This window comes from Protomyctophum bolini, assembly GCF_963924005.1.
Source record: "Protomyctophum bolini genome assembly, chromosome: 6".
NCBI classification, from domain to species: domain Eukaryota; kingdom Metazoa; phylum Chordata; class Actinopteri; order Myctophiformes; family Myctophidae; genus Protomyctophum; species Protomyctophum bolini.
The window spans coordinates 27,729,904-27,757,656 of record NC_137867.1 but is presented as its reverse complement, the minus strand read 5'-3'; the positions used below and the strand labels follow the sequence as shown (position 1 = coordinate 27,757,656).

At 41.2% G+C, this 27,753-nt stretch overlaps 2 protein-coding genes across 8 annotated transcripts in view; one reads left to right on the top strand and one right to left on the bottom strand.

Moving 5' to 3' along the window:
* The first annotated feature begins 973 nt into the window (after window positions 1-973).
* On the top strand, window positions 974-27,694 carry LOC308317720 (golgin subfamily A member 7-like). Of its 7 annotated transcripts, XR_013964294.1 has the most exons (8): window positions 995-1,023; window positions 4,174-4,299; window positions 13,078-13,230; window positions 14,867-14,968; window positions 17,461-17,513; window positions 21,487-21,632; window positions 24,046-24,141; window positions 27,650-27,694. XR_013964294.1 is itself a non-coding variant. In XM_080766982.1 (6 exons), the coding sequence occupies exons 1-5, from the start codon at window positions 1,015-1,017 to the stop codon at window positions 17,500-17,502; spliced, it is 432 nt and encodes a 143-aa protein (XP_080623108.1). In that variant the 5' UTR covers window positions 995-1,014; the 3' UTR covers window positions 17,503-17,513; window positions 21,490-23,650. The 7 variants fall into 7 exon arrangements, 6 of the variants coding, with proteins under 6 accessions (XP_080623109.1, XP_080623110.1, XP_080623108.1 ...); XM_080766982.1 differs by lacking the exons at window positions 24,046-24,141; window positions 27,650-27,694 and having other exon boundaries at window positions 21,490-23,650; XM_080766981.1 differs by lacking the exons at window positions 24,046-24,141; window positions 27,650-27,694 and having other exon boundaries at window positions 21,487-23,650.
* LOC308316961 (nucleolar protein 58-like) overlaps window positions 19,528-27,753 on the bottom strand; it is a gene marked incomplete at both ends in the record, with an annotated part of 104,424 nt that continues 96,198 nt past the window's right edge. Inside the window, 2 exons of the mRNA XM_080765752.1 lie at window positions 19,528-19,652; window positions 27,624-27,753. Of these exons, the coding sequence (XP_080621878.1) occupies window positions 19,528-19,652; window positions 27,624-27,753 (255 nt within the window). The remainder of the gene's footprint in view (window positions 19,653-27,623) is intronic.

Genomic DNA, 27,753 nt, shown 5'->3' with positions numbered 1-27,753 from the left:
GCAGACAGACAGCTACTCATGGAGAATTGGACAGGCAGGCAGACAGCTACTCATGGACAATTGGACAGGCAGGAAGGCAGACAGCTACTCATAGACAGACAGACAGCTACTCATGGACAATTGGACAGGCAGGAAGGCAGACAGCTACTCATAGACAATTGGGCAGGCAGGCAGACAGCTACTCATAGACAGACAGACAGCTACTCATGGACAATTGGACAGGCAGGAAGGCAGACAGCTACTCATAGACAGGCAGACAGACAGCTACTCATGGACAATTAGGCAGGCAGGCAGACAGCTACTCATAGACAGGCAGACAGACAGCTACTCATGGACAATTAGGCAGGCAGGCAGACAGCTACTCAGACAGGCAGACAGACAGCTACTCATGGACAGGCAGACAGTAAGACAGCTACTCATTGACAGACAGACAAATAACTACTCATGGACAGACAGACAGACAGGCAGGCAGGCAGGCAGGCAAAGAGCTACTCATGTTATGTTATTATGTTATTATAACAGCTACTCATGTTATGTGCAATAATTTGTGCAGTTATGGAAACAGCTCTTTGTGTTTATGCAAGAAAATGTAACACATTTATTTATTTACATATTGTGTGCATGCACATTGTACTTTGATACATTTTGCGAAAATAAAGCAATTGAAAGAGAGAAGTTATCAAGTATCATTAATGTCGTAATTTTATCTACTGGCCCCTGGCCCCTTGCCATTTTTGTAATGTGGCCCACAGGTAAATCTATTTGAGTATCCCTGGGCTAAGGAATAAAATAACTTTTGTTCAACCATCAAAACTTGTGGAACTCCATGACTCCATAAATAGGACTTGAACAGTTCACCTCTGTAAATGGTACAGATTATTACGTTATCTGCGTAAATTACTCAAAAAATATGATATACCCGGAACCTATGATTACAACAACTTGTTTACCCCGGATGAATATCTCAGCAGTACCAGGGTCCCACTAGCGGAAAATAAACAGAAATCTGTCAACATGGCAGAGGTGAGTTACGATTGAATTACTAGTATGTGAACCAATTATAATTTCAAATATATAGTTGGACAACAAACAAGGCAACAATTGACTCTATACACTAATGTGGAAGCTTGTTTACAGCATGCATTTTCCATAGATTCCAAAGATCGAACAGGTCCGAAAGAAAGATGACGAGTAGCTCACCAGCTAAGTAACTTGGCCAACGTTACAAAAGACAATATTACTAATAATAATAAAATACATACTTGTCATAGTAGACCGTACCGTCGTTATTGCATTAATGTGAAGACTTTCCATATTCTGCAAGAAGCTTTATGGTAGGTTTGGGTTTATTCTAAATAAAATAACAAGCTTGCCATGCTAACTTAGTGTTCTAATGTTTGCTTTAGTATTTCCCTCAAGTGACAGAAGTATAGTAGACTCGGAAACCACAGGCGTTTTGTTTCAGAACTAGCAGTAAACCACTTTTGCGCGAATATAGTGCTATAACAGTGTGAAAGAACACGCCACAAAGCCTTGTGTTTTCGTTTAGTACAGCCTTAAATTAAGACTCTCGTAGATGAATTTGATCGATGTTGACATTTGCTACATTTATTTAGTATAGCTCCGTTTGGAATTCCAAACTATCTACTTTTTTTGATTGATTTGATTGAAATATTTATAAACTGTTTTTTGCAGAATTACAGTACATTTCAAGTACAACTCAATACAAAAACTGGACGACACCATGAAGCATTACACTTGTTTACAATAGGGCCCGCCGCCCACCCAGCCTAAGTTTTAGACTCTCGTAGACATATTTATATTTATCGATTCTGACATCATCACTCTCTGTACTTGCCCCATGGGTTGCTGTCTGAAGAGCTTTGCCTCAATAACAAAAAATACATTGCATGAATGCACCTGGGACGTATCCTCAGTGATGTATCCTGAGGTCAACAGGGTTTCAGGTCTACCAATTTCATACCCCTCACTCAGGCGACCCAGCCAAGGTTGATCAAATCCAGATTTATGTCCCAGTAGCTACCCTCGATCAGTCCATCAGGGAAAGACCAAGGCCACACAATCAGTTGCTTCGGAACTACTCTGCCGGGACTGGGAGAACCACATTCTGGCGCATGGAAGGACTAGGCTCTGTGGGTTGACTCCTGTCCGGGCCCCTCCTACGTCTCACCAGGTCCACTCCTGCTCTCACCAGGCCCAGGACCTGTGCGTTGCACCAGACTCCCAGCACCTGGCACTTCATTCAAGAGTGGTGGATTACAATGGCCCTCCTAAAGGCCTCACCAAGGTTGTTGGGCTTCCTCCGAGTCCTCACGGAGGACACAGGCTGGGGCGCTAACCCATACCCGCGTGGGGTGCCGTCTACATTCCGGCTGTCACCCGTCTCTCCGGTGGTCACCAGACTATACCCGGTTGTCACATAGTCTATTCCTATGAGTCACTATTCCTAGTCTATTCCTCAGAATAGACTGCGCTGTTGCACATTTACAATGAAGGGAAATCCAAGATGGATGCCAGATTCCGAGACGGAGTGGATTCAAATACTTTTTTAATTGAAAACTATGGGGGTACGGGTTGTAATTGCTTAGCGTACACCAATCGGACAAGTGGGGCAGCAGGGAAAGCAGTGAAGCACCTTAGATTTTGCATTTGTACACATTAAGAGTTACTCTGAGGCAAAGCTTTTCAGACAGCAACCCATGAGGCAAGTACCCTTGATATGAGTGATATCAGAATCGATAAATATTAAATACGTCTACGAGAGTCTAAATCTTAGGCTAGGGCCTAGGGCATTTTCAATTAATCAAAACATTTAGAGACGTAAGAATATACGGTACACTTCTATACAGCCAAAAACAGGTTAGTGTAGCAGCGTAGATATTGAGGTTCCAAACGGAGCTACACTTAGTATCTAGGCCGCCACCTACTACATTTCTTTTTACATGGGATTACCAGTACAAATTAAAACATAACAAAATCAAATAATATTTGCTAAAAGTTGCATTGCATGTGCACTTACTGTGCTAAATACAATCCATGCCCGTACATTACAATAGAAAATCAGACCAGGTGCCAGCGTTTTTTAAGACGCAAAATTACGTCCTGGCACAGGGGGTTATAGTGCTTAAAACGTAACCTGTCGTTCCTTGGCTTGGATTGGGTTAACTTGCCACTTGGGTATTTCATAAAATTGTAGAGCCTGTCGCTATGTAGGCTAGTATATTTCAAAACCACAATTTTACCCTGGAGAACTTTGATTCCAATCTGCTTGCCAGCACAAAGCTATAATCAAACAACAGTGAAATGGGCTCTTAATAACTTTCAGCTCCAGCAAGAGACAACAATATCTTGAACTCGCACTAATAGTTTAAAATGCAGCCTGAAGGCTGTCACAGTGTAGTGATCATTGTGTTCTCATAATTCCAAAGGATATGGGTTTTGTCTGTTTATTCTAACATCAGTGATTGTTGAATTTCTTTAACCCAAAACACTACCCCTGATTTATGTTTAAAACAGTAACAGCTGTTGCTGATAGTCTGATACTGTATGACATATGCTGCACTCTAGACCTGTGTCAAGTGAGCTGAGGAACATTTTAGTAAAAAGTAAGGAAAGAAAGGAGAAAAAAATCCATGGTGGCTGATTGATGCCAGTGTAAAAGAAAATGATTGTGAAATAAGCTCCACTGTTTTATATTGTGTGTCAATGTTTTGATCGAGGAATCTGGAATTACTGATGGAGATCTCTTGATGGAAATGTTGACACGCAATACAATGATGAAACCTTATTTTCTCATGTTTTGATCAAGAGAAGAAGAAGAAGATCGAAACATTGACACGCAATAAAGCAGTGGAGCTCATTTCACTTATTATCTTTTACTTGGATGTGCGTGCGCAGTGCGCACAGCACACTACCCTTTTCATGATTGATGGCTGCCAGCCCCATTTTATTCCAGGACCTCTGAATAATAGCTATCTAACTGCCAAAGACCATCTTATGGCTGGTATTGATATCTTTCCCTGAACATAATTATGTATTATTTTGCATGTCAAACATTTAAATAAAATAATCAATGTTCAATACACATGTGTAACTATAAAGGGACAATTTGAAACTCTTCTTATCCTATTAAATGGAGACTATTTGTTACAGACACACAGCCTGCAGGACATGAGGCAGCAGGCAACGGTTGCCGCTAAAGTTTTCATCCAGAGGGACTACACCAATGGCACTGTCTGCCAGTTCCAGATTAAGTTCCCCGCTGACCTGGAGACCAGAGTAAGATATCTATCTATCTGTCTGTCTGTTTCTGTGACCAGAGTAAGATGTCTGTCTGTCTGTCTGTCTGTCTGTCTGACTGACTGACTGACTGACTGACTGACCAGAGTAAGATATCTATCTGTCTGTCTGTGTGTGTGCCAATCGATCATTAGATACAGACATCATGCATGCACAGACACATACATGATAGAGTACAGACTTGTGAATTGAAGTGAAAAATCCTGCACACTGCTCTGCTCATGAGGGGCACGACAACGCGAGCGTAAAAAAAAAAGCTCAACACAATCCAGGTCTAGTTAGTCACGGGCGTGTGCAAGAAAAGAGCCCGTGGGCGACAATTTCACAGGGCCGAGCCCATGTAAATTCGCTTGCGTTGTCGCCCCTTGACTTCTCTGCCGTACAAAAAACCCTCATTAAAAATGAATTACTAGGCGCGTTAATTGCTGCTCATCTGAAAGGACCTTTGTTTATTTAAACATTTGAATAAACTTCAGCCGGGACCTGTTCTGTGTGTGTGTGTGTGTGTGTGTGTGTGTGTGTGTGTGTGAGAGAGAGAGAGAGAAACACGGAGCACTATGATCACGTTCAAGACGAATATCTCGTGTTGTGTTTATAACGAAGTAAAGACGGTTGTATCCCCACTCAAAATGCACACCTGCCCGATCGGGCAACCCGGTGGCAAACTTCACCTGCCCGTCTTGCCCGACCATATTTCTTACCTGCTCTGGGCAGGTGTTAGTGTCATTCCCTGGGGTTTGATGAGGTCAGATCATCATATGGAATGTCAGGATAGGTCAGCTCCATATATGGAGATCTAAGGGTGGCAGCGGGGGCAGTGTCTTGAGTGTACAGGGTTCGATGAGGTCTGGCCATATATGGAGCGTGTCTTGAGTGTACAGGGACTTCCTCCTGGGGGATCCCGAGACGTTCCAATACCAGTGAGTCGGTTTGCCCCGGGGTCTCCTCCCAGTTGGACGTTGATTCATATGGTTATAAAGAATTTTACTGACTGAGAGAAAACTGCCATCAAATTATTACAAATTTCGGAGACAGTTTATTTACAGTCGTGACAACACAGAGACAACTCCCTGACAATATCGCTGAGACAGTTTATTCATTTTTGGACCACAATGCTTATACGAGACAATTTAAAATGTAAAACTTCTATGACAGTGCTGACATAATGAAGTGACATTATTCCGGTAGAGTGTCTCAGCCCTGTGGCCGCTCGTTGCAAAGCGGGTGTTCATTGCCTATATTAAGGCATCTTACTGGTGTTAAATTCTGTCAATGCGGCTATCTCTCATCTGTGACCCATTGTAGTGCTTTGAAAACACAGCTGTATGTCTCTGTGTTCTGCTTCTGTTTCTCGCTTCACAACAGCAGGGAACACAACTAATCTACAAGCCTACAGCGCATTGCAATAATTGTAGCAACAAATTGCTACAAAACCTGTACATATCCATTTGGGGCATAAGCAATAAGTTGAAGGATCAAATTAAGTCTGATAATGATGCACCATGCACGACGTTCACATTATATTACCATTTTTCAAATATTTCCTTTATTTTATTTTATTTTATTTTTTCATTTTGGACAAAATAGGCAGCCCAGATGTTGAGGTGCCCAGATGTCCTATCCAGATGTCCTATCCCACTGCCCACCTATCCTGTATCCAATTTAGTTGCCAAACCAGTGGGTTGTCTCTCATGACTTTTGTTCTCACTTGCAACCTAGGTGTATAATGGACTACTAAAGGCTACATGCCTATAAGTGTCGTCCTCTGGATTTTTTTACTTTAACACACTGCTGCTATGCACCATGTGGCTGTAAAGTCACCTACCTACAGTAATAATTTCAAGATATGAGTATTTTAATTAATTGGCCAGACTAGTAGCAATTTAATAGAACAGAACTTCAAAAGCTGCTTCTATAAAATGAAGCTTGGATTGGCACACACAATCAGTAAAGGCAACTTTAGGAAAACACCATTTACCACCCCAAAAATTGTTATTTATTTATGATTTATTTTTTTCTTACACAGACTTTTATCTGTGTCTACGACAAGGTTGGGGTTCCCCTTTCACAACGTTTTACAAATCACATATTGGGACATAAAAAATGTCAGTTTTGGGATTTTTGCTTTAACCCCTGCCCTAAACTGGTAGTGATAAACTATTTGACTAGTCAACTATTATCCCTGTCCCTAATTTTTGTATTATTGAAGTCAGCTTTGCCAAACCAAAGTGACAGAGAACTTATGTCAGTGCCGACATGTCAGAGGTTTGCATTTGGAGGAGAGCCAATCCTGGTGTAATGAGTTTGGTCCAAGGAGATGGTCTGCCCTGCTGTATTCTTAAGTGCACTAAAGAGTGCCATTAAGTAGACTCAGAGCACCGTGATGTTGTATATTCTTTGTGGATTTGTCCCAGTGAGTCTGTCATCCTCTGTGCATCCAAACTGCCAAGTTATGGTACCAATAACACAGGATAAGAAGTAACTATAGTCTGTTACAGATGTTGATGTTATCAAATGGGCACATACTATCCAAGGTGTTGTGTAGTTCGCTGATGACATCTCTAGATTTCAATAAGAAGAAGTCACAGAAGTGTGTCTCTGAAGTGTGTCACACTTTATTTTGAAGAGCCAAATATCCATAACCGGGTGTTACGATCGATGACATAATGCTGTGTGTGGTGTCTTGACCGTTTGTTGTTCTCTCACTCGGTGCAGAAAAAAATTACCAAGTATCACAGCGCCTGCTATCGGCCGTTGAAAAACCTTGTTTTCACCAGAAAAGACATTCATTGCGCCGATTTGAAGATAAAGGCCATTGAAAGCAGCACATAGAGTGCAATTGTATGCGCGCGCATGGCCGCGGCCACTGTCCCACTTACACTGTGATGCTAACAAGCGGCAGCTATCGATTGATCCGATCAAAACATAAATGAATCCTACTAGCCCTTACCCGTTGTGAGATATTTGCCCCCCCCCCCTTGTGGACGTGGGGGGTACTGCTCCCGGGTGTGTTTGTAATTGACTAATAAATTCATTAATAATCATTAATGTGTCAAATCGAAAAAAGGGCTTCGTTACGCCCTCCATATTCATATGGTCAATGCCTGTGTGTGTGATTGGTGCAGGCTGTAAGGAGCTACGGCGGTGTTTCTGACAGACAGACACACAGACAGACATTGTTAGAATTATAGTATGATGATAAAGCGTAGGCTACGGTCTGGCGGGCGGCCAGACAAAAGTAATTCTACGCTTCTGGCGGGCTCTGTATTAAGTTCTTCTGGCCCAGCGTTTACTTTGTTCCACAATGATGGGACTCCACAACTAGAATACTACAGCACAAACAAACAAATATACATTTCAAATTAACTCGGTTTCTTTAAAAGAGCACAAGTGAGTTTCAATAAAGTAAAATTACAATAAAGTGTGCGTAGAAGAATTTTGGTGCTAAAATTTACACTAGTATCCAAACAAGGAGCATAGATGTGGAAAGCAAATTTATCCCACTGCCGTTTCGAAAGATGCCAATCTGAGAGAAAAATACTGCTGGACTGTGTCCTCATATGACTGCGAGCAGACGGGCGCTTCAGTAATGATCATGGGGGATAGAAGAGCAGGTCGCTGAGACTGAACAGAGTCTGTGCCACATGAAAGTTCATGGTGGGTGATCGGTTCAGAGTTCATCGAACAAAAAGCAGCAGCAGCTTTTGCAACCCATATAGCCACATGAAATGATCAGTTTAGCAGCACTTAAGCGTTGTGGTTTAATGGCGCTTCCCTCTAGATTGGGTGGTCTTTGTCTGGTTTTTCTTGTAGGATATACTTTGTGTAGAAGACACGCATGCCAAATGGCTGGAGAAATACAGTGGGCTTCTCCTAAAGGGAGGCAACTGCCTCAGTGCCATATCATACAAAAGTGTTTCCAACATATATTTTTATTATTTGCTGCAAACTATCAGATATGCAGCGGCAGCACTTTGCCAAGCTATTAAGCTTTTTTTTACTGACCTGTTATTTATGTCGCCTCATTTGGACTATTGCTAATCTTTAATGGCTAACATTTAGTTCAATCTGTTTCTACTTATTTCTACTTACTTTCATTGCAAACGTTTTCATATTGAAAAAGCACATTCTTGCATAGCATTATTTGGGGCGGTTGATGTATTATTGTTGGTAGTGCTTTTCTGTTTTAATAATTGGATGGAGAATAATCCCAAATAACTGGGAAAGCACTCGTGTTTGGCAGCTTCTTTGCCAGACAAGCTAAGATAGCTGAGACAGAATTTTGTTACTCAGAGTTACTAGACGGACAGTAATTTGTCTTGATGACGTTGGTGTGGAACAATACGAGTTGTGTAACATACTGGACCTCACATTCAGTGCAAGGGAACTATGCAGGCCAATTCAACTGAGGTTGAGTGTATATCCTTTTTTTTATTACATTGAGAATATGCAGGGGGGTGTCTTATTTACATTGGTAGAACGAAGGCCATATCCCAAGGTTAGGTGATATAAAGGAATGCTGAGAGGATGAAGTCTTGGGTGCGGTTCGGCCATCCATCCTCCTGCTTGTTCCTCAGGATAGCATCGTACCAATGACACTAGTGTATGGACATAATTGAACAACAGAATAGATGCTCACAGATTTTTTTTTAAATTGTAGCCTTTTTCACTAAATGGGAAATAAGTTTTAGAACAAAAGCTCCTAGGGTATACTGTCATCTCCTGAGTGTTCATTTAACTCAGAGTGTACAAATGGGACCTAATGAACCCAATTTTTGGTTCCATTCCAGTAAAATCTCTAGCGTTAAATTGACACTGCATTCTTCCAGCACATGGGGGTCAGGCCGCGTTAGAGGGCATTCAGAGATCCAGGAGTCCAAAGGTTTGGCAAAGTCCTGGCTGCTGGTGAGCTCTACAGGCTTCGTAAGGTAGACAATGTGCCTGTGTTGCTATAACTGAATAAACAGAAACGTACATTCTTTATTGACAGGCGCAAACACTTTATTAGAGGGCTCTTTATCTGTGCTTCAGGCTCCAGCCAAAGGCTAACCTCCTCTCCTCTTATCTCTTATGTTCTGAGTGGGTCTCAGTGAGTGCACTGTGGAGAGCATAGTGGAGACTAGCGTTGATAACCTAGTCAAAACAACGGCAGAGTCCAGCAGCAGTCCTTAGGCCCTGAAACATCCATGGAGCATGCCTCCATGGGAGGAATGCTTGAGAAAGGCTGCTTCTGTTGTTACCCAGCCCATTTTCATAACCGTGTTATTGATGCTATCAGAAGTCTTGATATACCCGGATATAGGGTTGAGTTAATAAAAGGTGAATCCTTGTCAGGAGATAAGGTCACGGTGAATCTCAATACTGGATATTAGTTGTGTGTTTGTCCAGCTAAGTAAATGAAAGAACACAGAGATCAATACAGCTGAGGCATTCTCATTTCAGAGTTGTTTCGCCATTTCTGGAAAGAGGTGCAGCTCTGCCTTGATGAATTACATGTCTGGGAAAATTCACCCACTCATTGGTCCAGAGACAGAGCAGAGGGAAAAAAAGTGATCTGGGGTTTGTTAGAGGACTTTCCATTGTTAGAGCATTTTCCATTTGATCTTCAGAATAATTTTCCATTTGATCTTTAGAATAAAATCACAGCACTTCATTTACTGATTGATCCAAAGACTCCAAAAGACTCGAACGGTGAAGATTTAAGATTTGAACAGTGCTTTCTATGGCACTGGCCATCAAAGCACCAACATAAAAATGAATTGGTGATACTGAAAGCTTATAATCAGAATAACATTGATTTATGACAGTTGATTCATTGTGTGTGTGTGTGTGTGTGTGTGTGTGTGTGTGCGCGCGCAGCAGAATGCTTTCACAGCCACCAATGGATATAAACGTGTTAACTTTAGTTGGACAATACTAGAATAGATGTATTACAGCTCAGAATGAGTACACAATATGGAGCACTATACAATATTTATACAATGTGACAGTCGCAGCATGTCTATCCATCCATCTTCAACTCTTCAGCCATTTTCAGCCACTGGGTTGCCACGGTTTAGTTTGTGATCCATGAACGCATCATTAGCACAAATCCAACAACAAAACCCCCGTCACCCCCACCTTTTCATGGTCCGATGGTCGGGAAGATTTCTCGTACCACAGAGGAGGTCCTTTGTACCACTAGTGGTAATAGTACCACAGGTTGAGAATCACTTCCCTTTCCATCTACCCCTTATGTACCCCACAGTCCCCGTGCTCTTATCTTGTGGTCTTTCATTGTTTAATTTTGCTCATTACTTGCGCAAGCAGAGCGCGCAAGTAATAATTTCGCCCGGTCTCACCGTGACAGCCAACCCGCCATTTGATGTGTATGCAAAAAAAACAGCAAATCTGTGCCTGGTTTGCTGGGACCAGATTACATAAATGACCATATGTCTTACGTCATCATTTAGAGCTAGTCATACGTATACTATATACATAATCAGTCAAAATAAAATAGCAAATTGTGCCTGATCTGCTGGGACCAGAGTACGTGGTGTGTATATGTATGACAAGTAAGACGTGGGAAGCGAACGCAGTTTATGTGTGAGTGTTTTTTGTGTGATACAGCCGCGCCCTCTGGTGGCGGGCAGGTGGTGTTACAGCGTGACACACAGACACACAGACACACAGACACACAGACACACAGACAGACAGACAGACAGACAGACATGTTCTGCTAGGTCTCATAGTTAGTGCTCACTTCGTTCGCAACTAGCTCTCAATGATGACGTAAGAAATATGGTCATTTGTGTAATCTGATCCCAGCAAACCAGGCACAGATTTGCTGTTTTTCTTGCATACGCATAAAATGGCGGGTTGGCTGTCACGGTTTTGGCGCAAAGTAACCACAGTATACCGCTAATCAACTACGGTACATACTCTATATAGTATATGTATACGTATGTCTTACGTCATCATTTAGAGCTAGTCATACGTATACTATATTATACATAATCAGTAAAAATAAAGTAGGTAGGTAGCAAATAGTTACACCTAATGATTATACATTTCAAACGTTCCTTCACAGAGATACTGAGATTTGACAGTTTACAGCGGTTGAAGGTACTTGCGCGCTCTGCTTGCTCACTAGATGGCCATTTATGGCCTACTAGTGTGCAACAAGCAAGTATGCACTCGACAGAGTGCAGTTCTAGTTTAAAATGTTGTTTATTTGTTTTACTTTTAGGTCAATTTGTTTTAAGTGAAAGTCACTTTTTCATGGTTCACCTTTATGGCATATATATAAATCCAATATATAAAGAATAAAAGTTGGAGGAGTGCTGTGGGTGGGTGGGTCTGTACGTGTGTGTATTTTATGCGTGCCCACCCAGCCACATCCTAGGACATTGTTTCTCAACATACCATTGTTCCAAGGGATTCTATTGGGGATTTCAGGGAATGTTTCAGGTTCTTTAGACATATCCAGTCTTGTGATTGGCAGTTGTTGGCTTTGGTATATGTATGTGCTGAACCAGGCCATTTTGAAGTTCATTGGAGATGAATGAGATGTCAACCAGCAGCTGTATCTGTCTGTTTTGATAAGCTTGGTCCACAGAAGATTTAGTAGCAATCGGTCAAAATCTTTTTTTCAAAATAATTCAAAATAGTGGAAACTAGAACTGCACTCTGTCGAGTGCCTACTTGCTTGTTGCACGCCTACTAGCGCGCAAGTACTGTCGACCGCTACAAACTGTCAAATCTCAGCTATGTAATTTGTAAGTTGATTAGCGGTATAATGTGGTTACTTTGCGTATGCCCCGTTTGATGTAATTGGTGTAATTGGTTTTCGATGGTGACGATATGTTTTAGTGTCTGGAGGATTAAAGGTATACTGTACATGTAATCTGACACCACTGCCATATCAAGCACAAGTAGTCATTACGTCATATTCTGGCACGGCGCATACGCATCAAACGGCGACATACGCATCGAAGCGCTGGATGAAAACTATTACTTGCACTCTCTGCTTAGCAAGCAAAATCATTTTTTTATATACAGCCCAAACCGATGAAATCATTAAACAAAGCCGGGAAAGTCGGTGTAATTTTAGATTTTAGCTATAGTATATAGCATCAAATGTTTTTCAGAAAACTCTTAGGATTTAGAACATTGTTTTAGAACAGTTTTTTAATGTTTGGAAATGTTTGATCTGAGAAGATACTGATTTAGAAGGCATTTGTAGAATTGACCTCGGTCTTAATGGGTTAAATCAAAGGATTGGGTTCATATTTGTGAAAATGCACATTTACCCTATCACAGAGGAATTAGCAAATTCATTACAGAAGGAGAACAGAATGAATACAAAAACAATAACATTTCACTCAGCCCTTTGGGGATGAACCTCTAATAAGTAGCAGATAACATAAAATCTAAAGTGTGTGTGTGTGTGTGTGTGTGTGTGTGTGTGTGTGTGTGTGTGTGTGTGTGTGTGTGTGTGTGTGTGTGTGTGTGTGTGTGTGTGTGTGTGTGTGTGTGTGTGTGTGTGTGTGTGTGTGTGTGTGTGTGTGTGTGTGTGTGTGTGTGTGTGTGTGTGTGCGCACGCACTTTCACAGCCTCCAATGGATATAAACGACGTGTAACCTTTAGTTACACCATTCTGACCGATGTAATATCGGGAAGCTAGCTGCGTGTGTGGGACGACGACGACATTACCTTGTTAATGAATGACCTGGGTTGCTTTTATATTCAGATTGCATTTCTTGTGTGTGTTTTCAGATTGACAAGCAGCAGTTTGAGGAGACGCTGAGGACACTGAATAACCTGTATGCTGAAGCTGAAAAGCTTGGTGGTCAGTCATATTTGGAGGGCTGCCTGGCCTGTCTCACTGCCTACACAATCTTCCTCTGTATGGAGACCCATTATGAGAAGGTGGGAGATTGCATGGGGGCATATTAATTTTCTGCTCATGATACATGGCTTTTAATGATGTAGGCTTCATGCATTTCTTTCAATAATTCCATCCTCACTTAAAAATGTGGTCTCCTTTTCTCCTTCTCTCTTTCGTTCTCTAGCCATCCATTCTTATCTTCCTCCTGTCTTTCACTCACTTGCATACTTGTCGTTCTCTCTCCCCAGTGGCCTAAACACAGTGTCTCTCTCCCCAGTGTCCTAAACACAGATACATACTTGTCGTTCTCTCTCCCCAGTGTCCTAAACACAGATACATACTTGTCGTTCTCTCTCCCCAGTGGCCTAAACACAGTGTCTCTCTCCCCAGTGTCCTAAACACAGATACATACTTGTCGTTCTCTCTCCCCAGTGTACTAAACACAGATACATACTCGTCGTTCTCTCTCCCCAGTGTACTAAACACAGATACATACTTGTCGTTCTCTCTCCCCAGTGTACTAAACACAGATACATACTTGTCGTTCTCTCTCCCCAGTGTACTAAACACAGATACATACTTGTCGTTCTCTCTCCCCAGTGTCCTAAACACAGATACATACTTGTCGTTCTCTCTCCCCAGTGTACTAAACACAGATACATACTTGTCGTTCTCTCTCCCCAGTGTACTAAACACAGATACATACTTGTCGTTCTCTCTCCTCAGTGTCCTAAACACAGACATACTCGTCGTTCTCTCTCCCACCAGTGTCCTAAACACAGACGCACACAAAAAAGGCTATTGTGAATTGATTACATTTATACATAAACCCATCAACAAATGTGTATACAAGCCACATTGGAGATTATTGAAGTGGCTTCAAACCCTAAGAAGCCATGTTGTTGCTGAGTGGATCCATGCAGCTTGGCCATAAATCAACAGCTTTATGATCCTCTGTAAAAGCTTGCAAAATGTGTATGATTTATATACCTCCTCAACCTCTGGCAAACCCCTCTTTAAGCCCAACCCACACGGAATGTAAATGAATCAGTATGTCAGTATAGGCTTCTCCTATCCAGGGGATTTGTATTGGAGTGGACAGGAGTAATCGAGGATGAAAAACAGTTTGGCTTGGTTCGCGGTTTTACGAGACCCTTATAAAGACTGGTGATTTGAATTAGCTGGTCTTTGCCAAGCCAAAGATTCGCTGGATTCGACTATTCAGCTCCTGGCAAAAAGGGAGAAAAAAAATCAAGAATGCAGCAGGCTGGCTGGTTATTTTATGGACTATTTAGCCAATAGTATGCAAGTTCCATCCCAGGTATGAAGAGTTCCCAGAACCTCCCACTGCTGCAAAATGAAGACTAGCTAACGTGCTATATATTAGTGTAATTTTTTTTCTCCGTCTGTGTAAAAGTATGTCAAAGCCGTATGCTGCACAGAGCCAGACGAGAATCAAAAAGCATTTGTAAATAATTCGAAGTATTTGTATTGTATTATGCAAGCTTGCAAAGTCGGAAAACACAGACCAGGACTCAAGGCGAGTCGTGCAGACCCAATGCGGGAAGCATGTGCTCCTCTTCAGTATCCAGCTGAGCCTTGGAGCCTCCTGATAGTATTTTTAAAACATACGTTTATTTACGTATATTTGTCACTGTTATTCCTCTGTTTTTTCAGGTTTTGAAGAAGATTGCAAAGTACATTCAGGAGCAGAACGACAAGATCTACGCCCCACGAGGTCTCCTGCTCACTGATCCTATTGAAAGAGGACTCCGAGTTGTATCCTTACCATGTGTGTTTTGTAGCCAGGAAAACCATTTTTTTTAATAAGGAAAATCAGTTTCACTTCTCTCAACATCACAACAGCATCAAGGTGTGTCGAAAGAGTTGGAGTTTTCCCTCTAGCTTTAACTATAATGCTTTTTCAAAGCTGATTTTGTTCTAACTGCTAACAGTGACATCTTAAATGACTTGTGGTTGATGTGCTGACAGTATCATTCACGTCTAAAGTGTTAACGACGCATGAGGAGAAGCTGAAATCATATATACTCAACATTACAAGCAGCCAACAATGAAGTGTGATGGTCTGTGTCCCTTTTTATGCCCATATATGAAGTTATTTGTCAGGCATGCTCAAATATGGAGTCTATGCAATGAACATCATTGTGATGTCAACACACTATCAGGCAAGCTCGTACACACACACACACACACACACACACACACACACACACACACACACACACACACACACACACACACACATTACAATTAATTTTACAAGGAAACAAATATAACAGGGTTGACAGTTCATGTTTACTTAAGGATACACATGGCACCTCCTTCTCCACACAGACAAACTGCCTATAACAGCCGAAACAGAACAGTATTTGGCAAGTTGTTTGGCTTTGCTTTTTGTCATGCCAGCTATTCTTAGGCCACTCATGGTCAGTTTACGCACATGGCCCAGGCTTCCGAATATCAGTATGGTAAATCTACAGCGATACCCCAAGTTTGTTATACTTCCAAGTAATGGTTGATACGAATATTTATCTTGGAATGCCTGGTCCATGTACAAATTAAAGACACACACACACACACACACACACACACACACACACACGCACACGTTTGATGTTTAATTTACGTCATATTTAGCGGAATTATCAGCTCTTATCATCGCACATCATCATGCATCATCTCATTCTGGCCATTGGCCAATCAGAATGCCTGCTGCCTGTGATTGGTTGGCTCGTTTACATATGACGTAAATTTTCCCTTCAATGTCAATGGCGTTCAATGTTTTGATGTTTATATGTTTCATATTCAGCGGAATTCTGACGTCATTTCTCCGTTCATAGTCAATGGCAAAACTAGAGACGGGCGGGGACAAAATTTAGCGGACATTTGACCGGAATTATCTTACAGTAGTCAATGGCAAATATTGAGACGTGTGGGGACAAAAGCTGTTTATAGAAGGGGCTAAAATTGGAATTTGGGGGATGGGCCAGGGGACCTTTTCTAACCAATATTCACATCTGTCCCTCTGACAGCCTGACTTACAGGATGACTTACAGGATGCTATTGATGCCAGTATTGGGAAATATGTACACATCTAGCACAGAGTTGCACTATTGCAGAGCGCGTTTCAGTGGCCCTGATGCCTAACAAATCAAATGGGCCATGGAGCTTATTGCAACTATCCACACTACTAAACAGACATTTGCATGCTGTAGTACTACTACTACTAAACAGACATTTGCATGCTGTAGTACTAAACAGACATTTGCATGCTGTAGTACTAAACAGACATTTGCATGCTGTAGTACTAAACAGACATTTGCATGCTGTAGTACTAAACAGACATTTGCATGCTGTAGTACTAAACAGACATTTGCATGCACATAGGGCTGCCAAAGTTATTTTGTTGTTTTTCTAGTTTTTTCGCCCCCTCTCTTGGAAGTTAGACTGGGCCAGCTCTAAACTGATTGGCGCATGGCCCAATGGACCCTACGCCGGTGCACATAGCATAGCCCCTCTATTGCATCTTCTGGACCTGCTGGCAGTAAATGGGAAGCAGCATTGTTGGTCAGTTTACAGGAAATGTAGGGATACAATATAATAACCACCAGATAAAAGTTGTGTATGTAATCCATAACATCTGTGTAAAATCAGCAGGCGTGCAAAACAGCTCGTTTTTCCAAGAGTCTGTGGGGGAGGGTCATGGGTGACTCAACATTCTAATTAATTGTAACTGGTGGATTAGAAATGGTGAAAAAAATATGAATAAAATCGTTTGCAGCTGAGGGCCATTCTCTCTATTGGAGTATTATGGTTTTCATTTGCACAACTGACCTGGATTATGTCTTTGACACCACCAAGCTGTTGCTCTGCTGACTTTGGCATGAGAGGAAGTTCTGGGTGGGGGCAGGGGTGGTTGCAGAGATTGACAAGAATGTCACACTTGTGCTGTTGTTTAGCCTCAACCACAACACACACACACACACATACACACACCTCCCCTGTTGATTCAAGTCTGACCAATGACTGTATTTCTATGATAATGTGATCCCTTATAACCACCACCATCTGTTATGGAACTGGTCTGAGAGACTAAATGTAAATTCATTTTCTGTTTACATTTTAAGCTATTTATTTTGTAAAAACCCAGATCTTTCCATGATGCAAAACCCTTCCCATGAATTGATTGAATTAAGAGAATGGTCCCAATCATGTTTCAGATGTTATTCCTTAACTAGATGTTTATGAAGATTGAGATCACGGTCTTTGAAGACAGGAGTTTGGGAAGATAAAAGACACAGTGGTGAGTTTAATCACTTATGGAAGTATTTTTAATCATCTTTCAGGTTGAAAGTAATCTGACAGGAAATGGGGAGAGAGATGGTGGGGAAGACATGCGGCAAAGGCCGTAGGGATCGGGAGTCGAACCCGCGGCACGCCGTCAGGCTGGCTCAGCAGCCTAGGTGCCCAGACGGTTGAGCTAACTGTCCGGCAGGCATTTTTAATAAAGGAATATAATTATTTGCCAGGCCGGATTGCCGAATAGGCCAGAGACTGTTTTCGTCAGTCAGTGTGTTTGTGAGAAACTAATCTCCAGTTTTGTACAAAATATCCGAAATCATGAATGCAATTGCTGTGAAACCTTGCCTGGGTAAACATCTACCATGGATCCACAATGGTGGCACTATCACAGCCCACTTCATGTATGAATAACATCTACCATGGATCCACAACGGTGGCACTATCACAGCCCACTTCATGTTTTGGCCTCTAACTCTTGACAGTACGTAGGTCATACAATCAAAAACATTTCCTCCTGGATTCCTTGGATTACAACGCTCCTCCCCATATTGTGCCTGTCCAGAATGTATGCCATTTCACGTTTTCTTCAAAACACATTTTGCTACTACTACTACTACTACAATCTTTCTCGCACAAATTGGAACACATTATCACATAGGAGTCTTGTGATCAGTCAGATATTCCAGATTCCATTCCAATTGGCTATAATTGCCTTCCAGACTTTGTAGGCACTGGGTAGGCAACCCGGCCTGGTGGAGACCTGCACTCAGAGGAGCGCACTTTTCTAGTTGTTCCTTTTTTTATCTGAGATATTTTGCACACATATATTAAATTGAGATATCTTGCTAATTTGTGTAAGTTTAGAAAAAGTCCATAACATTTTAAGACATTGATTGTATTTGATTCATACATATTGTAGTGTTTTCAGTTGTTGACTGTGATCCACCACTTGATGTGTGAACTGCTATACCAAAATCAATTGAATGTCGCTGACAATTCATAGAAAAAAAAAAAATTGGTTTTGAGTCAGTTGGTGACAGTCCATGCATAAACATGGACTGTCATTAATATTTGCAATACGTGAAGCTCTGCTCCACAGCTGTCTCAGAAAGGGATTGATTGAGATGCATCTGCCAAAATGTAATGATAGGGAAAAAACCTAACAAGACAAATGGAGTTTCACATATTTTTGTATTTGTTTTTGGTCAACTCAGTCCAAGAACTCTTCCTTGCTGTATTAAAGCTACAGGTATTGATAAAGCACTGAGAACACATCACATTTATCTACTTTTCTGTATTCCTGTATTCCCTTCATTAGCTCGTTAAAATAATTTGATTCTGCCCAAGGCAACAACTCAACCATGGCTGAATTTCATACATTGAAGATTCCCTTAAAAATAAATTCCATGGCAGACAGATTAAAGTTTTAGCCTCTGGAGCACCACACATCCTTCCATAAATCCTTTCACTGCTGTTGAATCTCATCTTTTCCACGTGTGTAACTCATTTCATGAGACAAAGAACATAATTTTCCCATTAAAACCTCCGGATATGCTCTCCTGCTTGTGTATGTATTAGACTAGAGACTGTGCAGGTGTTGAAAAAAAATATACTTAAAGACACACGATGAGCTCTGCATCATAGCACAGTCACTACAGTTAATGCCAAAGTAAGTCTTTTATCCATATATATTTTACCAATGGGGAATGCAATGTTTGGCCAACATTTTTAAGACCCCTGCAGACGGATAAGACATGGGAGCCGTCTATCGAACAAGCAGATTTCCTCATTTGAAATTCCTGCCCAGTGCCTCTACATATACATTTCTCAGTGAGGAATGTAAAACCATCTATTTTTATAAGTAGCTGTTGAGAGAGTAGTGCTTTGGAACATGGCCATGGTCAGAAGAAGGCTAAACTGCAGTGGGCAGGCAGTGTATGTGCATGCATACAGTTGCTATAGCTACTTTGTGCCGCTAGCCCATCTCCTTGTTCTTCTTAATTTTCCCCCTTCCCTCACCTTTGTGCCATGAAGGCTTGGCTGAAGGCCCTTTTGGCTCGGAGGACTGTTCCGTTTGTGTAGAAGTCTCCTAGGACCAAGGGCTGAAGAGTGTGATGGATCAGCCGCCAGACAGACAGCTCTGTGGGGGGAAAACAGACCTGATCTGTTTATTTGAGGCAGCGACAAGCAGGGTATCCCAAGTGTTTAGAGAGATTGTCCCATTATGGAAAGATCACAGGTCTGAATATTAACAGCACAGGGCCAGGGCTTCAAGGTCACAAGAAAAACTATATGTATCATAGCTGTATAATTTGCGCACCACAAGTTTTCCCAAAGCACAGAAATCATCTGATTTCCTGAACAGGCAACGTGTGGACAGTCAACATTTTTCCATTCTTTCTGAAATGCAAGACTCTGTGAGCCTCTACCCGCTGCTAACTAATTTCAGATATTCATGATGAACGTAATGTCCCAAAGGGAAATGGAAATTGCATGAGCAAGATCATACAATGTCAATGCTTTGGATTCCTCTGCACTAAATCTAATCCACCACTACTTGCCGGTGTGGAAATCAGAATAGACTACACACTGACAAATGTCTTCTGTCAGTTGCAGAAAAGTGTATGCAGAATGTAATCGACAGTTACTTTTCATATAGACCAAGTCTTTTTGCCGTCTGGCAACTTACTATGCATGTTTGTATGAGATATTGAGAGCTAAACTATTCAGCTACTGTGCTATGTTATGGGTTCTTTGCCAACATTTGTCTGCCCCAACTTTTAAAGAGTGCCAAATGGAAATTTTTACTATGTATTTATGTCAACATTTTGGATAACGCGCACACTGGCACAGAGGTTCATTCCTGCAGTTGTAGCCCACCTGATTGATATAGCAGGCTTCTAAAACCGCTGTCAACACCAGGGGTGGGCAACTTTTATGATGGAGAGGGCCACTATATTTCCAAACTCATTCCAGAGGGGTCACATTGCATATTGTTGCTGTTGGGCAGAAACAACCTCTTCTCCATATTTAACTTTTTTGTAAATTAATGCCATACTTCATCATTCTTGCATCGTGACAAATTTTGAGCTTGTAGATGAGCTATTTTTGCTATTCTTGAATTGGAATCTAGAATTTCGAAATTGGAAAACCTGAAGTATTTTTTTAATTTTAATTTCAAATGTATTTAGTTAGGTTTGGAATTGGAACAACTGAAATCAATATATCAGTAAACGGATATTAACCTGTGGGCCGCATAAAGTGAAGGTGGAGGCTGTATGTGACCCCCAGGCTGCCAGTTGCCCATCTATGGTCTACTCTACACTGCGTATATCTTTTCTACGTCCGAGCATAGACATGGTAACGCCCCGCCTGCCTCTGATTGGCCTACCGACACTGCCCGTCTTGACTGTCCTCCGAGATGCAAGGGTACTCCGTGGTGGGAAATAAGTACAAGAGAATGGCAACACGCGACAGTAACTTATGGCAAACTAATATTGTTTGTGCCGTTTGCTTTGATTGAATAATTGATTGAACATGTCGGCCTATGTACTATGATTTGATTTGGCTGTGTTCTAATACTATTATACTAAAAGAGACCTTTTTACAGTACAATAATGTTTCAAGTTCACACATGTATACAAATAAACAGGCCAACGGCATAAACGATATTAGTTTGCCTCTTCTACAAAAATAAAAGTTACTGTCGCGTGTGACAAGCTGTCATGTATTATATCGTATTATTTATTTCCCACCACGGAGTAACCGTGGGCAAAGCACAATCGAGAAAACGGCAAAACGGCACAATCGAGAAAACGGCAAAACGGCACAATCGAGAAAAAAGGGCAAAACGGCACAATCGAGAACTTTTACATAGTTAGCCTGCTGTAACTGAAATTTCAATCCGGTTTGTTGGTGATGGCTAAAGTGTGATCCTTGTATTATAAAATTCTCACTACATCATGTTTCCTCAGCAGGTGCCAGTCTTTAGCAGAGGGGCTTCAGGCCGGGGATATACTATTTGGTCAGTCCTTCCCCAGAAGACAAAGATCCAAAATCCTTACAACTGCGTCTCAAACAATCCTCCCCCAAATATGCCCGCTCACCCCAGCTAATTCATGTATGTACAGTATAATTGTTTTCTTTGTTAACTTAAATATATTTGTATTAACTTAAGTCTTTGTATTTTGCATGTTATATCTTGTTATATGCTCTTCAGATAGGTTTACTTAGCTGTGACATGCATAGAGTTTGGTGACGAAATAATCTTTCACTCAATAGGCCTGCTCCTTTCGCAAGTTGATGATGTCATATGTCCATATGGTCTAGCCCAGTGGTTCCCAAACTGTGGTGCGTGCACCTCTTGTGGTGCGCGAGTGCCTTCTAGGGGGTGCGCGACATGAAAAGTCTAATGGTGGTGCTAAATATTTACATACAATATATGGCAAGTAATGCAGAATATAGCCTATGCTGCATATATTATGCTATATTCAGGTTCATATATGTGCATATATGTGGCTAAAAAGGAAATATATGTCTCTATATAGCTTATGCAATTTATATTTCCATGTGGGGGGTGCATCAGCTAGGTCGGGAGGTAACATGGGGTGCATGGCCAAAAAGGTTTGGGAACCGCTTGTCTAGCCCTATGGAATGTATGGAATGCATATGCTAATAAAAAACAACTTCATACTTCCTAAGGTTAATATGAGCATCAAAGCAATATTTTAAATACTTATTAGCACGTGCATTCCATACCATAGGGCTGGACTACACGCGAGTGACTAATTCTCGTACCAGTTGCCGTGCAATCCCCCCTCCCCCTCCCCTGCGCCCACCAGCCTCCCCGGCCTCGACAGGATGACAGCGCGAGCAGAGAGAGAAGCATGAATTCGCAGCATGATGGGCAACGCTGAATATAGATGATGATGATAATTATAATATAGGTATAGGTCCAGTGCTGGTTGATGTGTTTATAAAGCTGTATCGTTTACGATAGTCAGTCAGTAGTCATTCATATTTGATAGTCTGTCGTGTGGTCACGGCCAGAGGAGCAGGTGGGCGGGGGGAGCCCACGGCAACTGGCACGGGAATTAGTCACTCATGGACATATGACATCATCAGGAACAAGAGCAGTTCCTATTGAGTGAAACATTCTATTTATTATTAAATAAATACAATATTTAAGGTGTTACCATTTAAAAATTTTAGTTTTTTTTAGTTATGGCATATTTGTCTTATTAGCCAGGGATCCTTTTAAGTCTCCAAGTGGATTCATGGTATGATATTCTGTTGAGTCAACAACAAACAAACAACAAAATCTGAAAATGAGGATTTTCTTGACTTCCCTCCCTGTAAGATGTTGGTTGACGGTATTATAAAGAATCGGTTACACTTTACCTTGGAGTACCTTAACCTGACCATAACCTGAGTATTAACCTTCAGATTAGTCTACATCAGAAGTATTTAACGGGGAGAAATGTATAAGATCTTGATTTTTTTTTTTTTTAAAGGACACCAGGGAAACTAGACCACCAAAGCAATGTGCTCTGTAAAAGTGTTATTGCTCTGTTATTGAGCCATTCACTAATTATAAATCACCCTGGACAAATGTTCTAGTAATCTAGTAAATTACTAAAACATAATGGACAAGTCTGTGAGCGCAAATATAAGTGGTAAGAAAAAACGTACACCCTGCTAATAACGATAGCATTAAGCACAAATACATTCATTAGGTTCTTGCATAAGTATTATTATAAAACATATTACAAATATGACTTTCCAACAGGGTAGTTACTCTGGTTAAACTCTAGAACGTCATAGTAAAGTGTGGCCAAAGCACCTGACTTTGAGAACCTCAGTTTGATGTTGAATCTTCCCAGCATTTTCAACATGGTAAATTATAGAATTAGCTGGATCCTCATCTGAATGTGCTCTGTTAAAAGTTATTATTATTATTTCTTTAAATGTTCATTACTGACTATGTTCCAAATATATATTCCATGGAATGTTTGTTTTTTGAACACTAAAGTAAAAACTTAAGTTTTAATTATGTAAATATGTATATTTTCCCTTTTTTCCCTTTTTATTTTTATTTAGAATTTAGGATTTTTATTTGCTTTGGACACTTTTATGTTTATTTTTCCATTGGGTTTGATGAATTATGGTAACTTTTCTAGGTTTTTCTTCTTTTTTTATCGCAAACTTTAAATTGTTCCGTAATAAAACAAATGTGTACATATTTTACATCATGGCTGCTTTTCCTTGTTTAAGTGTTTGGAATGTGTATGACTCATGTGTCAAGATTTCATGGGTAAATTGTGAATTTCAGATTTTAGCAGTGTTCCTTCTCACGCTCATACAAGACGCACAAGCCACGATTTATACAGTTCTTAGTTATTGCGTGACCTGGAGGAAAAAAGGAGTATGATCATCCCCGGATTTCCCTATGGAGTGACCACGAAAACAGCTTGGTTGAGGGACCCCCACGCGGACCCCCACACGGTAACTCTGTCATTTCTCAACCGTTTCAGACGCGGGGCGGCACGCCGGAACCGGGCCGTCACCTTGGGTGCGTTCCTGTAGGTCTGGAACTCCCAACACGGAGTTGCACCACTCACTTCACACAGGTGTGATTTTTAGGAGTTATATGGACCAGACATGAGTCCACCTTAACACCAATATTTCTCACTCGAGGTGAATTTTATGTTAGAAAATATGTACTGTATTCAATATACTGCTGGTAGTAGGGAGGTTTATTTCTGTGTGTAAGCAAGCAAGGATGCATGCATACATAAAATAGCCTTGGCCCTTGCGTAGCCATCAGAAAACGTTCAGATCACATCTATACTTCTCCGTTTACTAAATTCTTAGGTGGATTTTGACGTTCCAACAGTTATTTTCTTAATCCTTGAAGGGTGTATTTTAAGATTCTGCCAGGTGCCAAGCTGAAATAATGTTCTTTCATTTTTAACCCTTTTTTTAACCCCACAAATCCAAAAATGGGAAAAAAGAGAAAACCGCATAACTATTGATATATACAACCTACAGGCACAGATTAACACATGTTTCCATACAATTAGGACCAAAGGAATACATAGAAGCAAGATTCAAGCACATCCTGACTATTACAGGACAAAAACACCCAAAACATTGCTGAAAATGTTCAGATCACATCTATACTTGTGTTTCAATAGCTTTTTGGAGTGGACTTTTTCTTTCCAACAGTGTTTCCGTAATCCTTTAAGTGTTTATTTTAATATTCTGCAAGGTACAAAGCTGAAATAATGTCCCATGGCGTTCCTTTTTAACCCTTTCTTACACTATTACCCAGGCTCTGGAACAGTGGGGGTCGGTTACCTCAGTTTTTTCGGGTGGTCATTGGCACAACCAGCAAGACTGCTGTACTACATCTAAAGACCACTGTACTGTAGCTGAACAAGACAGTATACTATTATACTAAGGTCAACATATTTAAAAAAAATCAGCAAACAGACATTTGCAAATATTTTCTTTTCTTGTTCAGAATTTAACATTTGTGAAAACGCTAATAGAGAAATCACAAAATGCCCCCCGAAACTAGGGACCTAAACGACATATTATAGTATGCTGTCTGAAACCATGAATTATAGTGGTGTGTCGTTCTGTGATTTTCATGTTTAAAAGAAACAAAAAAAACATGAACTATAGTAGGCCTATGTTGTTGTTTTTTTCTCGTGATTTTCATATTTTTTTCAAATCCTCAAAAATCATGAAAAACGACATATTATACTAGTATGCCATCTGAAACCATGAACTATACTATGTCGTTTTTCATGATTTTTGAGGATTTGAAAAACATGTAAATCACGAATAAACGACATACTATATATAGTTCATGGTTTCGGACGGCATTCTATATAGTCATGATTTTTGAGGATTTGAAAAAAAGATTAAAATCACAAAAAAACTGCATACTATAGTTCATGGTTTCGGATGACATAATATGCCGTCCGAGACCATGGGCTATAGGACATGCAGGTCTCGGAGTGATTTTCCTTTTTTTTTTTTTATCCTCAAAGATCTTGAAAAACGGCATGCTATAGTATGCCGTGCCCATGGTCCTTGAATGATTTTTGTCTTTTTTTCAAATCCTCAAAAATTTAGAAAACCTGCATGCAGTATGCCGACCGAGGCCGTGCAGGGCTGAGCTTGAACCCATGACCTGTGGCTCACATAGACAGCAACTTATCACAGAGAGCCACTATGCTCCCTTCTGGGTGCATCTCCAAAACATGCAGTGAAAGTAGGAGGAACTCAGCTGGATTTGAACTCACAACCTCTGACTCACATGCCATCTTAACAAGGGTGCCACTGAGCCCTCTGTGATTTTAAGTTTTAAGTGTTTCTTCTCCACATGATCCAGAAGTTGTGGGTTAAAATCTATGGCAATAGCACAAACTTTGGCATGCTACTAGTCCTACATACTTACACCTAGAAACCCCAATCAAACCTATTTAGGTTCATCTTATGGTGGACATGTTTGCCTGAAAAGGAATCTTTGAAATGTTTCATCGTTTTAGAAATATAGTGCTTTCAAATTTGAGAAAGTTACAATGGGGCTCAATGGCAGGTTATGGCACGTCAAAAAAACACTTTCACCTAGATTCTAGGTGAAAGTGGTTTTTTGACGTATATACGGACACATGATCCACCCTTTGCGAGCGGAGCTACAGTATAGCAGCAAACACACCTCATTAGATTCCTCCTCCTCCTCAATTCAATTCAATTCAATTCAATTCAATTCAATTCAATTTTATTAGTGTCAAATCACAACAAGTTGTCTCAAGACACTTTACAACCAACAAAGATCCACCCAGAACAAGCAATATTGCGACAATGGTAACGAAAAACTCCCCTTTAGGAAGGAACGTCAGGCAGAACCCGACTCTAGGGTGGGCGGCCATCTGCCTCGACCATGTCGGGGGGGGGGGGGGGGGGTAGAGGGAGAGAGAGAGAGATAGACAGAGAGAGAAAAAGACAGAGAATAGGCAGGTGGGCTCCGTGGAGGGGTCTGGTCCACATCTGGTCCAGGTCGAGCTCTGTGAGGCCGGGTCCAGGTCACACTTCTGGTGGGCTCCATGAAGAGGCCTGATCCACGGTCACACTCGGCAGTCAGTTGGGGGTTAATATTAGAGGTCCACAGAACTGCGATGGGGAGGACGAAAAGAGACTCCGGGGAGAGATTCCCCGGACAGTGTGGTTTTTGGCAGCAGATTTAGATTTTAGTTTTAGTCATTAGTCTCTTGAATAGTTTTCCATTTAGTTTTAGTCACATTTTAGTCACCTGGAATATTTTAGTGTTAGTCTAGTTTTAGTAGATATCATAAGATTTTTGTCGACTAAATGTACAGTGGATTTAGTCGAACAAAATGTATTTTGGCGGGCCTCGATGCTGTCGTGATTACTGTTTTTTTCCCCACTTGCTGAAAATAGCAGATCTACAAGCCCACGACACGTCGCAGGCTCGCAGCGCGACGCATTGTGAGCTTGTAGATCTGCTATTTTCAGCATGCAACCAAGTGTAAAATGACTTATACTGGATCTCTTGTCCACTAGTCCCTTCCTAACATTTTAGTTTATAGTTTTAATTTGTTGACGAAATCGTCAGTATATTTAGTCTTAGTTTTAGTCATCGTAGCTTAGTTTTTATTTAGTTTCCATTTAGTTTTCGTCAGTGAAAAAAGGTAGTCGACTGGTTTTTGATTGATTGAAATATTTATTAACAGTTTGCAGAATTACAGTATACATTCCAAGCACAAACTCAATACAAAGACTGTTAACTGTGAGTTGGACGACCCAATTAAGCATCTCGTTTACAAGAGGGTCCACCGTGTTCAATTCATCTAAACATTTAGAGACGTAGCTACAAATAGACACTTCTATATAGCTAAAGAACAGAACAGGAATTCGTCATAAAGGAAGCAAAAAGGGAAAAGAAACATATACAGTGAGGGGGAAAAAGGGGGGGGGGGGGTGGTGGGGGGGGGATTCAGATTTTACGGGGGCCAGTTTCGAATTGCAGCCGTCCGTATAGGTGCCCTTTGAGGTTCCCGCCCTGTGTGATATTAACGCTCGTCTCTCCTCTTCCCTCCACAGCCGCTGCGCGGTGGCGGCGGCTCCTCTCTGGAATACGCGGAGGGCGGCGAGCCGGCGAGGAGCAGAACATCAACATGCCGCTCAAGAGGAAGTCGCCGTACATT

Bases quoted from the DNA above. Each gene is read 5' to 3' on its own strand.
- LOC308317720 (XM_080766980.1), top strand. The intron at 4,300-13,077 runs GTAAGATATCTA...GTGTGTTTTCAG, and splicing joins CCGCTGACCTGGAGACCAGA to ATTGACAAGCAGCAGTTTGA. The intron at 13,231-14,866 runs GTGGGAGATTGC...CTGTTTTTTCAG, and splicing joins TGGAGACCCATTATGAGAAG to GTTTTGAAGAAGATTGCAAA.